At 37.2% G+C, this 16,990-nt stretch overlaps 1 protein-coding gene across 1 annotated transcript in view; it reads left to right on the top strand.

Moving 5' to 3' along the window:
• The first annotated feature begins 12,235 nt into the window (after positions 1–12,235).
• The window catches only part of CCDC39 (coiled-coil domain 39 molecular ruler complex subunit), a 46,845-nt gene continuing 42,090 nt past the window's right edge, over positions 12,236–16,990 (top strand). The window contains exons 1-2 of the mRNA XM_019634221.1: positions 12,236–12,463; positions 16,239–16,358. Coding sequence (XP_019489766.1) covers positions 12,374–12,463; positions 16,239–16,358 — 210 coding nt within the window. The 5' untranslated portion in view covers positions 12,236–12,373. The remainder of the gene's footprint in view (positions 12,464–16,238; positions 16,359–16,990) is intronic.

Genomic DNA, 16,990 nt, shown 5'->3' with positions numbered 1-16,990 from the left:
TAATCTCTTCAGAATTATTTAAAATAGGACTTTTTTTGTATTTGTTTCAAATTATTTTAGTGGGTCTTAACTAAAGGCAGGAGAATAGGCTGGGTAGACTCTCAAGTTTCCTTTCTATGATTTGATGATAAAAAAGGCTTGATCCTATGAAGATTGCTTCTGGCTTCTTTTCTATTGCAGCTACCTAAGGAACAGCTGTTGCCTTGACAACAAGGGACATTCTTAGATTCCTCATATGCTAATAGGAAAACGGCCAATTTTCTTGTTCATAAAAGAAAACTGTTGGTTAATGCGTGTATCTCCCGTCCCCCCTCACCCCCACCACCACCATTATGGGCCACACTTACAAGAACCTCAGTGACAGAGTTAAAAGTAAATAAGAAAGAGAGTAGAATAGTGTTTGTTTTCAGAAATCTCACTGAAACTTAAGAAACTCATTCACAAAGGAGTTTGGAGTAAGATATTGATAGGGGAATAACAAGAAATTAGCATTCAATGTATGGAGAAGAAAAGCAATGCATAGCATAAAATTTTTAGTCCACAGGAGAATATGAACAGACACACTGAACAGGTTCCAAGAGGAAAAACTCAACATACCTTCACGGTGTCTCAGTACGGATGACATCTGTCAGCTTTTCAAACAACCACTTTTAACTGTCTAGGTACGTGCACACATACATCATCCACTTTTGACTAAACTGAGTAGACTGTATATAGATCTAGCTTTATACAGGAGTTATGTGAATAACCCTATAGAACATAGCAGAACAACAACAATTACTTCCACACACAATTCACTGAAGTAATAGGCAACAATTAGCCCCCCATATTGCCGCCAGGGCAAAAACCATGGAATAATCCCTGCTTTCTCCTTTGCTACCTGAAATGTAGCCAAATGCAGATTAAGAAACAGATTGACAGCTGATAAAAGTGCTTTGAGTAAACTTACCCATATATTATGTAGAGAGCTGTAGCTCATTTAATAAAAGCAGGCCACCTCTCTGCAGTGTCTCTTAAAGACTTAACTGTAAAAAGCCAAGTTTCTTAGCCCAGTGGAGTGGTGCTTTTTCCGTGTATCAGCATGGGATGTTCAAGCCGTAGCCCCATACTAGGCATTGTTTTTATGCTGGGCTCACATGGGTGGTGTGTACAGTATCATGACAAACACATTTTCTCGTATCTTTACCCTACATCTTTTATATAGTAATTATTCGGTGGGTATGTTTTTGTTTTTTGTTTTCACCACTTCCCATTAGCTGTCAATGAGTTTTTTGGGGGTACAATTATTGTTAAAAGATATTTTTCTTCAGGTTATAAAAATTTTATGACAAAAATGAAATAAAGTTCAGGAAAGAACAAAGAAGAGAATGAAAGAAACTGTATTATTTGAAGAGCAACACTGAAAGCAAAGAAAGCCATTACCAATCTTTTTAACTGCTAGGACAGCATAAGACAGGAGATACAATTCCTGCTTGTTTTCATCTCTGTGTTTACCAAAGACCCTGGAGAAGAAGAACAGTGATGACAGACACAAACATTCAGGTACTTGTAAGTGTTACTACACACTCTGATGGCTTAAAGAGTGAGGTTGTCAAGCACATGGGAGAATAAATAAGGTTTGAAAAGCTAGGTCAAAACACATTTGCACTTTGACAAAATAATCTTAAGGAGGTTTTAAAAACTTTGCTGTTTGTGGCACAATATTGCTGGCAGAGTTTGAGCTAGCTTATTTCATCTCAAGGCCACACTGATCCCTGATATTTCCCACAGCACGAGAAGACCGTCCTCTTGGTTGGCCCCACTTCTACACAGTCAAATCTTACTTTCTATCTCTTTTCTCTTCCCCTATTTCAAATCCTTATTACAAATCTCTTTTGCATTCACCTACCCCATTTAAAATTATCCAAGGTATCCCTATTGTTTATAAGAAAATATTTGTGACCTGGTACTTTTCAACTTTCCCTGCCTCATCTCATGTTAGTCTCCTAGGCAAATGCTACCCTACAAAAGTCCCTTATTGCCTATTCAGCAGTGTTGAACCACTTGTAGTTCTCCACTTCCCTTCATGTCCCAGGCTCAAGATTTTTCGTATTATTGCCTTTTTATTGTTATTCCTTCTAGCTGGAATGCACTTGCACCTCAACTTTTCACCAGATGCCTTTGTATCCACACCTTTGAAGTTTCAGGTAAGATTCTATTCTTATTCCCTCCCACCTGGAGACAGATATGCTTTCCCTGATGAGTTCAGATATCTTTGCCATACAGTGTGCACTGGCTCTGCTTTAGTTAATTTAACAAAAGTGCTAGCAGGCAGTATCCTAGTCTGTTTTGTTCACTAACACATGTCCCTATCACTTACTATAGACAGCATGTCACATATTAAGTGCTCAACAACTATAGAATGAATGAATGAATGAATGAATGAATGAATGAATGAACGAACGAATGAATGAATGAATGTCTACTGTGTGCCCAGTGCTGGGGGGGTAGTGTCACATAAGCTAGACACTCTCTGACCGATGCTGCTTACAGTGTAATAGGAGACTCAGAGAAGTAAAATGTGTAAGTGCCATGACAGTGAAAATATGATGCTAGGGGTAGCACATATGGTTCAGGGAAGGTTGACACTAGCTGGGAAAATATGGCAAAAGTGCCCAGGCAGAGGGAACAGATGTCCTAAGGCTTGAAGTGAGAGAGAACTTGAGGAAAAGGAAACAAATTCATTCGGGCTATGGGCTAGGGTTCCCAGTTAAAGGTGAAGGACAGAGAGATGGCACTGAGAAGCCGGGCCAGTCCGGCCTCATAAACCATGCAAGGGGGTCCTCCGAGAGCTGGAGAGAGGTTTTTAATGGGGGAGGGATGATGTGTTGAGATTTGAGCTTTAGAAAAATCATTTGGGCTGAGGTGTGAGGATGATATTAGAGAGGCCATTTTGGAGGCAGTTGTCAGTTAGGGGGCAGCTTCTGGGGTCAGTTGCTCCACTTGACAGTAAACTCCTTGAGGGGAAGGATAATCACTTTTTAAATTCAAGATGTCATTCCTGGATTAAGACTATGGCTTTTCCATGTTGCATAGCCCACCTAGGAACAACCAGTTCAATTCTGCCTCCTTGGGTTTGTTCAACGACTGGTGAAAGAGTTAATGAAGATACAAATGAAGAAAAGCATAAATGACACAGTAGTCATGTGAAAGGTTACTTCTGAACTTCCCTGTTTTTGTATTAGAATCTAGTCCTTAAAGTGATATAATTCACTGAATAAAACCATTTTATTCAGTCTTTGGTCAGCAGATTATTAATACCTATATTATGTAGAGAACTCATCTAAAATTAGTGACTACAGCTCTCATTTTTCTTTTGATACAATAAAAAGAGTAAAAGAATTTTCAAAAAATATGAATGGACTTTATGAAATTGCATCAAAATTTAAATCAAAATGTAACACAATAAACTAGTATAGTAATAAAAATGTTCTGGTTTTTATATTAGTAGTTGGTGTGCCTTTATCTTTGATTTGTAATACAATGAAACTTTCCAAGCATTTTGCATTTGTGAGCTAATAACATATTACAAATCTGCAAGATAAAAGGAGGCAAAAATTGGTAATTATGATTCAGATTGTATGTCAAGTTTAATTGTGTTTATAATAAATAAGTAACATTTCTGTTCGGAAGTTGCTGGGTGATACGGATTATTTGTGCTGATACTTAAATAGAGTCCCTACCTTTCCAAATCTTTCAGTCTCTAATGATTCACAAAGAAACATTAATTTGTACGGTTATCTTAATTACTGATTCAGCAACAAACTTTGTTTATAAAATTTCACATACCTAAGATTTTTAGCATATGTTATCTTCTTAAATGGTTGTTTCACATGTTGATCTATCCATTACAGTCCTAAATTTAAACTTTCATTGTTAATTATTATCATTGTTATGGTTGATTCCCAATAATAGCAATTAGCAGTGTTTAGAAAAATAAGAGGGACTATGATTTTGCATCTGGATGTTTTTAATGGACTGACACAGAGTTCTGTGTGACACCAAAGATTTTGTCATTTTAGAATGAGAATGAGCTGAGGAAAAAAATAACTGTTAATAGATTGCTAGGTTGATATTTGGTCCACAATTATTTCTGGGGGGCACGGTTAATCCTTAAGTACATCTTTAATGCTGCACCCAGAAATTTGGCTCAAATGTCGGGAATAATGAGCTTCATTATAATAGTAGACCTTGATGAGAGTTCTAGCTAAAAAAGAAAGAAAAGATAAAAAAAAAAAGAAGAAGAAAAAGAAAAAAAAGGCATTGTGGTACTTTACATATACAGACATGTAGCACCATCTACTGGATTAGAGTAAATGAATAAAATCTGCAAACTACCTATATGTGTTCACTTGCAAAAGTATGAAAATATGAATATCAAATCTTCTTATAGTATTGATTTAGCTAATTCTTCTGATTTTGAGGATTATTCTGATAGATGAGAATACTTTGATATAAAGGGTCTTCTTGTTCTGATTGTCCTTGCATCTAGGAAATGAGTCACAGGAAACTGTTAGCTGTTAGTTAAAGTTACCCATCTACTGTAATTGATTTTACACACACACACACACACACACACACACACACACACACACACACACTCACTCCACTGTACCCAATTCAATTATATAATATTTTTTACGAGGCAGCGGTTGCCACGGGCAAATAAATTTTGTAACTGTGTATTTCCCAGAAAAGGATATTAGACAGTCTATAACTAGGGAGGTGTTTCCTCTACTGTTTCTCTGCAGTAGAAAATGTTTTCTTTAAATATAGTTTTGGTCCCCTGTTATCAGGAGAAATAAATCCTTAGGAATAATTCATTCATTAATACAGCAAGTATTAATCAAGGGATTACTATGTTTCAGCAACAATGATAAAAACACTGAAGAAAAGAAACAGTGATTTCAGATACATTGCACAATATGTGGTTGTGAATTAAATGTTCCTTTGTAAAGACATATCCATTTCTTTCCCTAACAGGGCCCAACAGAGCAGCCAAATATCTGATACAGCTTTGTAAAATGTACAAGTTTGCAAAATGTTATAGATACTGGTCAAGATATTCATCACTAAAAAAATGTTTTGCATAGAAAATGGTACAACAGGACGGTTATGAGACCCCTTTAACAGTCTTCCAAAAAGAATGTTATATCATTATTCAAGTTATTACTTATTTTGTAATAAAACGCATTTCCTCAGGAGGGAATGAACACCTAAGCAGTAGACGTGTGAAAGCATTGCATGTTGCTGAAATTCATGTGACAGCCAGGGGAGCAATGTTGGGAGTTTCTTCTAATTCTGAGGTTATATAAATGCTCTGAATCTTATCATATATAACCTTATTAAGAATGAATTGCATAAAAGAAAATCTGAGAAAATGGAGACACCATATTTCTGGGTAGGGACAATACAATAAAAGTTTCAGCTCTTATTAAATTATTATGTATCATCAAGGAAACTTCAATGAAAATCTTTAGCACCCTGGGTTTGTTTTGTTTTGCTTTGTTTGCTTGTTTGTTTTGAGCTTGACAACTTGATTTCAAGGAAGATTTGAGAATAGACAAGAATAGTTGTGATGGTGGTGATAGATGGTGTGTTTGGCCCTAACATATTAAGCAGCTATGCTACTCAGTGTGGTACTTTTATAGAGACAGATAAATAAATCAATGAAATACAAGATATACATATTTTAGATCAAAGTAGCAAGATAGACTATTTAATAAATGGTGCTGGAAAATGACTATTTGTTTTGAAAAAGAACTGAGTCTACTTTCTCTCATACACACACATAAATTTTATGTGCGTTGAAATTTTAATGTAGAACATATAATTAGAAAAGTGCTAGAAAAATATTGAAGGTCATTTTAATAGTCTTCTGAGAAAGGCTTTCCTTAGTGTGGTGCAAAACAAAGTCATCAAGGAAAAGGCTGATAGATTCAACTACATAAAAAATTTAAATTCCTCTTTTCATTCATATATATTATTCTCTCAGCAGAGTTTTTTGAACACAACCATGTATAGGTATTGTTCTAGTTTCAGAATATAGGGTGAAGAAAATGCATATAGTTTCTACTGTCATGCATATTATAGTCTAGTGGCAAAAATAAAATAAATAAGCAAATAGACCAATAGAAATATAAATACTAATTGTGGTGAGTTAAACTATCCTCATTGGATTCTTTTCTCTTTTTGCTGTCTGATAGGGTGTTTTCTGTTACCTTATCTTCTAAAATGCTGATTGGTTTCTCTGCTTCATCTAGTCTATTGTGGACTCCCTCTAATGTGTTCTTTATTTTAGTTATTGTATTCTTTATTTCTGACTGGTTCTTTTTTAAGTTTTTATCCCTATTTTTATGTTTCTTATCTCTCTGTTGAAGTTCTCACTGAGATCATTGAGCATACTTATAACCAATGTTTTTAACTCTGCATTTGGTAGATTGCTTATCTCTATTTTGTTTAGATCTTTTTCTGGAGATTGGTTCTGTTCTTTCATTTGAGATATGTCTCTTTGTCTCTTCATTTTGGCTGCCTTCCTGTGTTTGATTCTATGTATTAGAAGCTGCTATGTTGCCAGGTCTTTGTAGAATGGCTTTATGTAGTAGGTGTCCTGTGGAGCCCAGTGGCACAGGCTCCCTGATTACCTGAGCTGGGTGCTTCAGGTGTGTCCCTTGTGTGGATTGTGTGTGCCCTCTTGTTATAGTTGAGACTTCATTGATGTTGGCACATCAATGGGAGGGACTGACCCTCAGGCTAATTGGTTGTGAGGACTGGCCATGACTATAGTGAAGGAGCTATTGTGCAGGGGCTGACCCTACCAAGCAGGATTTGCTTTAGTGGGTCTCTGGTGCATGCCGAGTCTGCCCCTTGGGTGTGTCATTTGTGGAGGTGGTTGGATGGTGCTTTGGTGTGGTCTGAAGCTGGCCCCCCAGTGTGTTGGTCCTGGGGCCTCTTGGGGTGCTCTGCTACAGGGCAAGGTCAGCCACTGTCTGTGCTCCACCTGAGGCCACTTGCTATGAGCTACAAAGCGATCTGCAGATGGTTTCCACTTGTGCTGGGCTTGGAGGTGCCTGGGAGAGGCTAAGCTGAGAACTGAGGCCAGCTGCTGCCAGTGCTGGGCTTGGGGCTGCTTAGCAAGAGGTAAGGGGCATGCCACAATCAGATGCTGCTTGTTTGGGGTTTGTGAACCTTTGAGAGATTTCAGGAAAGTCCGCAGCATTAGCTAAGACAGGCTGTTTGTATGGAAAAGCCAGTAGAAATGGTTTGGGTGGGCCTGAAAGTTGGGTTGACCCAAATCTTAGGGAATCACCAGGGTGTGGTAAACGGTGTTAGCTAGACTGATGGAGACTCAGGTGTTCATCTGCATGTGAAGGCTTGGTGGTGGAAGACCTCAACAAAGGAACAATGGCACCTTCCATCAATTCTGTCTGGGAGAAAGCTGCTCCTCCAGCCCTCGTCCTGAAGCCAGACAATTCAGTTCCTCCTGTATGTCCCTGGTGCCTTTTGAGGTAAGTCCATGGGCGGGCCCTTTCAGAGGAATGCCTAGGACTCTGGCTGCCCTCTGTCTCACCCAGCCACACTCTCCCCTGATTTTCACAGCTAGAAGTTATGGGGACTGCTCTCCCTGGCACTGGGACCCTTGTCTGGGGAGTCCAGTGTGGGCCTTGGATCCTTTGTTCCTCAGCGGGAAACTCCACAGCAGAGATATTCCTCCTGATTTTTAATTGCCGCCAGCATGTTCTGGGTCTCTGCCCCTCCTACCAGTATTGAGATGTCTTTGTCTGTATATCCTTAGTTATAGGACTTCTTTTCAGCTAGACTTCAGGCGGTTCTCAATGATGGTTGTTCTGTAGTTTAGTTAATAATTTTGAAACATCTAATGAATATTCTAATATCCATATTATAATATATGTGTGAATATATATTCACACATATAGTATCAGCAAACACAGTTTCCGAGGCATGTATGGCAAAATGTACTAAAAAAAAGTTAAAAAAACAAACAGATTGGGAGAAAAATATTACACACACACACACACACACACACACACACGCACTAAGAACACTATCTATCTATCATATAAAGAACATATCATATAAGAACACTATCATATAAAGCACTATAATTCAACCAAGAAAAGACAACCTAATGTGAAAATATGGCAAAGGATATGATGAAGAAATTCTTAGCAGAAGAAATGTGATGCTTAGCCTCACTCATAATTATAGAATTGTCAATAAACAAAAGTGAGATACCATATTTTTGTCTTTAGGTGGTAAAATATTTAATACAGTAATACCTTGGTTTGCGAGCATAATTCATTCTGGAAACAAACTACTTATATTGCAAGACATCACTCATTTACTCAGTTAAAATGTATTAGAAATGTTTGCTCGTCTTGCAGAACACTTGCAAACCAAGTTACTCACAATTCAAGGCTTTACTGTACTTCATAATATCCAGGGTATGCAAGGAAAATGTCGTACTATGCTGGTATATAAAGATGTTTTAAAAGATAATTTAGTGTTATCTATACAAATAAATTTGCTTATACCTGTTTTCCATTAATTTTACTTCTAAAAATGTCTTGCAGAAATTGAAAGGTGTGTAAGATTATATCTTATTCACCAATTCTAAACACCACTGATTGAAAAATGAATCCCAATTTCAGAGATAATAAAATGTGAAAATAAGTATACCCTAGAAGTGCTGAAATGGCAGTATTATAAAGGTGTTCATTGCAGCATTGTTTAAAAAGTTAAAATTGATTGCTAATACTGAATTTTAAGTTGCCATTAAAAGACTAAAGATCTAGGGCCGGCTGAGTGGCGTGTTGGTTAAGAGCTGGCTTGGGATGCCAGCTCTGAGCAGCAGAGGCCCGGTTTGGATCCCACATTAGGGCCAGTGACACTGCCCTCTACAGCTAAGATGCTGAACAACAGCTCAACCTGGAGCTGCGCTGCCGTGAGTCATTGGCAACGGTGTAGGCTGCAGCCCCTGCTGCAGTGGGCTGCCATAAGCTATCATTTGAGGCCGGAAGCCAGTGTGAGTGGCTGGCAGCTGGTGTGAGCTGCCAAGAGCCGCTGTGAGCAGCGACCAGAAGCCCAGCGACCAATCTGCCTCATCTGGGAAGAGTGCAATGATAACACCAACATGGGCCAGTGAAGCAACGTCCTCCACAGCTAGACTGAAGAACAAAAGGAGAGCAACTTGTCTGTTCCCCTTCCCTTGATACCCCAACGCTGTTCCCCTCCCCCAAGTCCCCAATAAAATCTAAAAAAAAAAAAAAAAGACCAGAGATATAATATACTGACATGGAAACATGGCCACTATTGTTAAGTGAAAAATGAATTTCAAAAGAATATTTTTAATATGATTCTACTTCTATAGGAAAAAGTATATTTATAGCTTCATTAAAAAAAATGTGGTAGGATAAACTCCAAACAGTGGCAACCCCTTGGAAATAAGGTTGGCCTGGGGTTAAAGTATATGTTTTCCTTTTACATTATGCATATATATATATATATATATATATATATATATATATATATATATTATTACAAAGATCACATTATTTTTGCAAAACAAACAAAAATCTCTTTATATTTGAGCCTGAACAACTTGATTTGGATAAATTTATCTACTTGGGAATGAGACAGTAGAAAGGTAACATCTACCTTAGCATTTTGGGATTAAATTGAATGTCTCATGGCCAGCAACAAGACTTGTAAAACTTTGGGTTTTGTTTCCAAATCCATCTGAATGAATTCAAATAGAGTTATGGTCCAGAAGTTGTACAATTATAAAAGTGGGAACTGGATGTTATGGAATGCTGTGGTGATGAGGTGGAGAAGCAGGGATATTGTTTTAAGGCAGAAATGTAGAATTTGGAAATGGATGGACATTTTGTCCAGAATTCAACATAATATTGTCATCCTGAAATTCAGGAAAAGAGAATCATTCAGATATGGGAAATGTGACTCTTTATAGGGATTTGATTGCCAGACTTCTTATGTTCTTGGGGCCTAGGGGAGGACCCAGCAAAGACAGCTGCTGTCATGCATTTGGCGGCTACAGCTGATACTGACAGAGGTGGATCAACAGGCTGGCACAGGCCAAGGAGGCTGCTTCAATATTCACATTAGGAACTGGGGTGAGAAATTAGAAAGGGAATGTTTAAGACACATGGATAGTAACAACACTAATAATTTTAAAAAGCAGCATTGCCATAACGAATCTCAAATATAAATAACTACATGCCATCTTAATATATGCTGGATGCTTATAATAACATTTTCTTTTTATTATTTGATTATCATTTATTGGGGTGACAATGGATAGTAAAATTACGTAAGTTTCAAGTGTATAATTCTGTAATACATCATCTATATATCACATTGTGTGTTTACCACCCAGGGTCAGTTCTTCCATCACCATATATTTGACCCCCTTTATCCTCTTCGGCTTTTCCCCCTCCCCCCTTACCCTCTGGTAAACTAACATTTTCGTTAGTAGGAATAACTAAACTATTGTAAAATAAAAGATGATCTATTCAGTTATTGCAGCTCTAAAATTCCATTATTCCATATATGTCAAAATTTCTTGTATGAGCTTTCTGTCTCCCATACCACCTTAGGATTGTAGAAGTGGGGAATAAAATGCCTTACTACCTCTAGTCTTTAAAGACACTATTTCTAAGTCCATAAGATTAAATATATAGAAAACCATGTAAACACAGAGACAAAACTACTACAAGAATAGTAACAAACCAATGGTAAAAAGACATTTTCAGGAAATTAAGGATATATAAATATGAAATTGTTATTAGATGATACTGAAGACTTTTGATACTGTTAATTTTGTTAGATGTGATAACGATGTGTTTATGTCAGAAAACATTAAACAGTAAACATTAGTGATGCATGCTCAAGTAGTTAAGGGTGAAGTGTCATGATATCTGTGATTTACTTTGAAATGCTTCAGCAAAAGATATAAAGCTCATATGGCAAAATATGAATGTTAAATCAAGGCGATGAGTATATAGTGGTTCATTATACCCTGTTCTCTATTCTTATATGTAAACATTTTATTATGTTTAACATGGTACAGGTAAAATAAAATCAAAAGGGGGATAAAAACTACAGATAGTTTATTGGATAAGCAAAATTAGTTGATTCTCACCACGCAGTGGTAGAAGGTATTCCAGCTAAGAACAACCCTCATTGCGAAGAGCATAGTATGGATATGGAGGCCTGTATCCTAATTTATTTAGGTCCTGCCTGCTCTAATCGTGTCACCACAGTGAGCCTCAGTTTATTTATTTATAAAATGAAAGGATTAGGTTAGTTGATTGCTTTGTCTTTCCAGTTCTGAGATGCTCTACAACAGAGACCGTGAACTCGAATGCCTACCAGTGCCAAGCAGGGAATCGAAATTGCGCTTTCCCGTCTAACGCGGGTGCCTCATCTGCCAAATAATGCCTTTTGATAATGTGGGCTCAGTGTTTCCTAGCCTTTTCCGAGGTTAGGAAGAAATACAGATTTTTATGTAAAATTAAAGATGTGTAAATGTTAAATGAAAACGTAAAGTAAAACAAAGGTGTAGGAGTGGCGCGGGAGGGACCACCAAACTGCGCTGCGAGTTTGCCATCGCTACGCAGCCCACGTCTGCAGTCAGCCAGGACTCTGCAATGGGACAGACGAGCATCGTGAGGAAGACCAGGAGATTAAAACCGACGAAGACCAACACATCCAGCAGTGATTCTAGGGAGTGAAATCTGCTTCAAAACTCAAGTCTATTTCAGCCTAAGATACTTCATCTACGGATGAAACTCAAACATCATTTGCAAAGAAAACTCAGGTTATTATTTTCGTTAGCGCTCCTCTTCCGCCGGCGATCCTGCGGCAGCTGCGTAGGGCAACGCCATTCCCGTACCCTGCGGTGGTCCCTGGCGACTGCAGGCGCCAACAATTTTACACTCTCCCGGGGCGCCTGGGGGACGATCCCGAGCTGCGCTGTGAAGGAAAGTGATGCAGGCGCTTGGCAACCCCAGCGACCCTCTGGAGGACTAAGTCGCTTCGCTCGCTCCCCGTGGTACTCAAAAGGGAAAAGTTTGCTCCGGTTCCCGCGAGCCAGTTCCCAACCGGAAGTTTTGCCTCGGGGCCTGAACGCTTCCTGTTTGGTAACTAAGGGCGCTGAACGGTTACTAGGGCCCCAGAGGCAACTACCCCGGAGCTTTGGGAGTGCCGCGCGGGTTGCCTCGGATGCTGCTCAAGAGCTAGACGAAAAGGCAGATATTTTTTCTGAACCTTATCTGACGTCCCGTTTGCCATCATGAGTAGCGAATTTCTGGCGGAACTGCATTGGGAGAATGGGTTCGCCATTCCGGTGGCAAACGAGGAGAACAAGATGCTGGAAGATCAGGTGAGGGTCAGGTGAAGAAGGAGGGGGAAGAATGGGGACCTGTTGGAAGCACTTTTTCTGGTTGGCAGGAATATTCCAATAGTTTTATTTTTCTCGTTTCCTTCCCTAATCCCATCTCTTGCCTGTCTAACGCTTCTCCACACCATCTCCTTCCTCCCTCACCTGCCCGCCCTTTTCTGTACTTGCTAAGCATTAATAATAATAATAAAATAATTATATATATGTATGTATATAGAAACGATAATTGATATTTAGGACTATAAAGCCTGAATCTTTACTTCCTGCTCTTTTCCCACTCCATGTACTGATTTCCAGACTCCTGGGCAGGAGTGGAAAAGTTGGTTCCCGCGCCCACTTTTTCCTTCCTCGGAATTATATGTAAGCGCGTTTTGCAAAGGGACTTCTGAAGTTTGTGAAGCAACAGTTATTTGCGAATGTTTATAAACGAAACACGTTTTGGTTGACATTTTTCTTTGAGTTCTGCCTATGATGTTTAAAGGTGAAAGGGACTCGAAGAAATGTTTTCAAGAGAGACATTCTAGTAAGAATGTGAAATGTGCAGTTTACAGCTTTTCAAAGCAAGGATTAAGTTGCCACAGAATATTATAAAATATTTTACACTATAAGGAATATTTTACACTAGCTTGCAACCAAAGCATAGTAGTTGTTGAAAATACGATTGCAACCAGCTCAGGAAACATTAAAAAATCTTTAGTCAGTCTAAAGTTCCATCACATAGCAATGTGTTATGCGGAAGAGAGCCCCAAAAGAACAGATGATGTTTACACTACTTTATAGAATGGAAGAGAAGGTTTTCCTCTGAAAATGAAAATCCTTTACACTTTTTTGTTTTTGAAAATATTTTTTTTCCAAAATATTCTGACCTATTTACTCATGACTAATTTAGATGGCTGCAGTTTTTGTTTTTGCTTTCAATGAAGGGCAACATTACAGAATATAAGAGATCTAGCGCTAAGTACTGAGGAATAATAGTATTAAGAAGTATCCAGCCCTGAATTCAGATTCTATTTACCTGCAGCACTGAGCCTCTTTCTTCTTCTGTATACTTGAGATAAGTAAAATAATCATCTCACAGGGTTGTTATACATCTCTAAGGACATGAGTGTAGGTTAAAGTTCCATTCAAATGTTAGGTTGTGCCATAATATTTCTCTCACAGGATGGTATATACATATTATATTAGCTATTTAAAAAATATTACAGAGCAATTAAAGGAAGAATGATGAGGACCATAATCACTTCACTAATGAATAAACTCTGACATTAAAAAAGCAATTGCTTGTAAGTTTAAGATATTCAAACAGAAAAAAAAGGGTATAAAATAAGAAATATAAGATTCCCTTCCAAAAGTATCCACTGTTGACCATAGAAGTGACTATCATGGTATAAACAAATATTCCAGACATCACAGTCTACATAGATAGAAAAGACCAACAGGAGTATTATAAAAATGGAATCCTACTATATGTGCTGTTTTTAACATAAATATGTAAATTTAATTTTACTTGTATTGAAAAGAAGAAAAAACAAGGAGTTGTTGAATTTCAGGTATTACTTGATTACAAGAGATAGTGATTGCTAAAAACTTCCTTTAACATTAAGAAAAATGACATAAGAAAAAAATGAAATGGTTAAATGATTGTTTTTTTAAAAATTACTTGTTTCAATTGTAGACAATATGGGTTGACTCCCTGCTATTTCTTCTTTTAAGTGAAATTAATGGTCTTACTCTCCTTTCCACATTCTTTTATCCCATTAAAATAGTGGTTTTATTTTTTTTATTATCAAGTTTTATTTATTCAATCCCCTTACTTTACTACAAATGTTTAGTCTTAGTTTCATACTGAAAATGATTTAATGATCCTTAATATAGCTACTTATACTCAATGTATCTTTTCTTGAATTTTTCATTTGAATTCGTCTTTTGACTGGTTGGGTTCTACCCTCAAAAGAGAGATCCGTAGTAGTGTGCTTTTAATTCCTTGCATCCTAAGTTGCCTGTCTGATTCCTTGCATTGCCTGCTTTAAGTTTATATTCCTTAAATCATAGTATCAGATCTTCAAGATACTTTCTTCCCCACTCCTTCCTTTTGGAGCCCTATGTTTTCCAAAATGGACAATTTTTCCACAGACCTATTTCCTAACTGTTAACTTGAGAATTTCCTTTTTTCCCTTAGTGGGTTCTTACTTTATTTCCTAGATCACATATCTTCTTTTTTCTTGGATTATTCCCCCCCCTTTTTTTTTTTTGGTGGAATACTTTCTGTGTCGCTCTAAGGGTATATGGGATATAAACGTTCTGAATCAGAATATGTTTTACTTTGCTCTCACATTTTATTGTAGTTTGGCTGGTTAGAACATTCTAGGTTAAAAATAATTTATCCACAGAATTTGGAAAGTATCGCCCTGTTATCTTCCACCAGTGTTTTTGGTGTGTAATTTAATATTAGAATGATTTCTATTTCTTTCTAGATTATTTTTTTAATCTCTGGAAGCTTTTAGGATTTTGTTTCATCTTTATATTGCAATTTTTATTTTGGCAAATATAACAATCATATTTTTAATTTTCAGGCTATTTTCTTGTTGCTTTTTTTGTAGCACATGATCTTGTTTTAGGAGTAAAATATCATTTCCAATCTCTCTGAGTGGGTGTGTGTGTGCACGCATATATTCCTGTGTTTAGTTCTTTTATTTTATGTCCTGAATTATCTGTTTCCTCTGGGATCTTTTTGTTTATTTATTTATCTTGATATCTCTCACATGATGTAAGTTTTTGATAAATATCTGGTGGTCCTTGCATGTACTTTTATATTTAAGAAAGAGGCAATAGAACTCTATGGTGAAAGAATTACCAACTTATGGGGAGTTAATCTTTGTGCTTTCACTAAAGAGCAGATACTTTTGTTTTGGGTTCATTATGCAATGATTAAAGCCATAATTGATGAAGAAAATAAAAGCCATTAACCTGTATGCACCAAACAACACAACAGCAAAGTATATAAGTAAAAAATATTATAAACTCAGGTAGACCTTGACAAAAATACAATTATGGTAAGATACTTCAATATTGACCTCGGAATTAGACAATTCTAATAGACAAAAATAAGGATATAAAGGATATAAAAAATACAAGAAAAAAATAAAAACAGAGAGAGCATATATCCCTTAAATAGAGAATATATACATTAAAAAATATGCCCATAAAACATTTACAAAGATGGTTCATGTGCTAGATCAAAAGGAAGATCTTAATGCATTAAAAGTGAATAATAAACCTTCAAGACAGTATGCTAAGTAAAATAAACTGGACACAAAAGGGCAACTAGTGTATCATTCCATTTATATGAGATACTTAGAATTGTCAAATTTATAGAGACACAAAATAGAATGGTGAATTCCAGGGGCTAGAGGGCAGGGGAATGGAGAGTTAGTGTTTAATGGTACAGGCTTTCAGTTTGGGAAAATGAAAATTTCCTGGAGATGGATGGTGGTGATGGCTGCACAGCAATGACCCTGCTAATGCTGCAAATCTGAGAGAGGTTTCTGTTCTGTTTTAATATGGTGCTAATTTCCCCACAGTAATCTCTAAATCGCAACAGTATTTTATAATATTTGAAAGGGCAGTAGATTTTAAAAGTTCAAATGGATATTTAAAGAAGTAAAATAAATGAAGATTTAACTTCCTTTTGATTTTACATCTTTTAATATGGTAAAGACTTAGGACTTTGGCTAATCATAGTACTTATTATTTACAGTTGTCAAAGCTGCAGAATGAAAGGTCAAGCTTGCAAGATCAGCTACGTGACTATGAAGGTCGAATTAATGCTATGACTTCTCACTTCAAAAATGTTAAGCAAGAACTCTTATTTACACAGGTATATAATGTTGAAATTCAGTTGATTATATAATGTGTAGTCATGGAACATTTCGTGGAAAGTATAATACATTTTAGAAATATTACTACAAATAATAAAAATTAAAACTTAGGGTGATTAATTAACATCTGTAAATAAACATCTGTTTTATAGACAATCTATTCATGTGTAAAACCTCATTTTGTGATGCCGCCCAGCAAAGCAGACATCTCAGTGAATCAATGTTGGAGAGTTTATTAATTCCATCCCCCACTACTTTTTTAAAAGAATGCATCTGCCTTTCTTTGAAAAAGCATGTAATTCTGAAAATTGAAGAAAGTCATGTTTTTTGTTTGTTTTTTAAGATTTTTTATTGGGGAATTGGGGGGAGGGGGATAGCATTGGGAATCGGGGAAGGGGTACAGACAGGTAGACAAGTTGTTGTTTTGTTCTTCATTATAGTTGTGGAGGATGTTGCTTCACTGGCCCAAGCTGGCACCATCATTGTGATCTTCCCGGTTGAGGCAGATCAGTCAGTGGTCTCTGGATGGCCGCTCACTGCGGCTGCGGGCCACTCACGCTGGCTGCTGGCTACACACGGTAGCTTATGGCAGCCGACTGCAGCAGGGGACTGCAGCCTACGCCGTTGCCGG

The sequence above is a fragment of the Hipposideros armiger genome, unplaced genomic scaffold (assembly GCF_001890085.2).
Source record: "Hipposideros armiger isolate ML-2016 unplaced genomic scaffold, ASM189008v1 scaffold_1549, whole genome shotgun sequence".
Taxonomy (NCBI): domain Eukaryota; kingdom Metazoa; phylum Chordata; class Mammalia; order Chiroptera; family Hipposideridae; genus Hipposideros; species Hipposideros armiger.
Note: the sequence above shows the minus strand (reverse complement) of the source record. Positions and strands in the feature narration are given on the sequence as shown.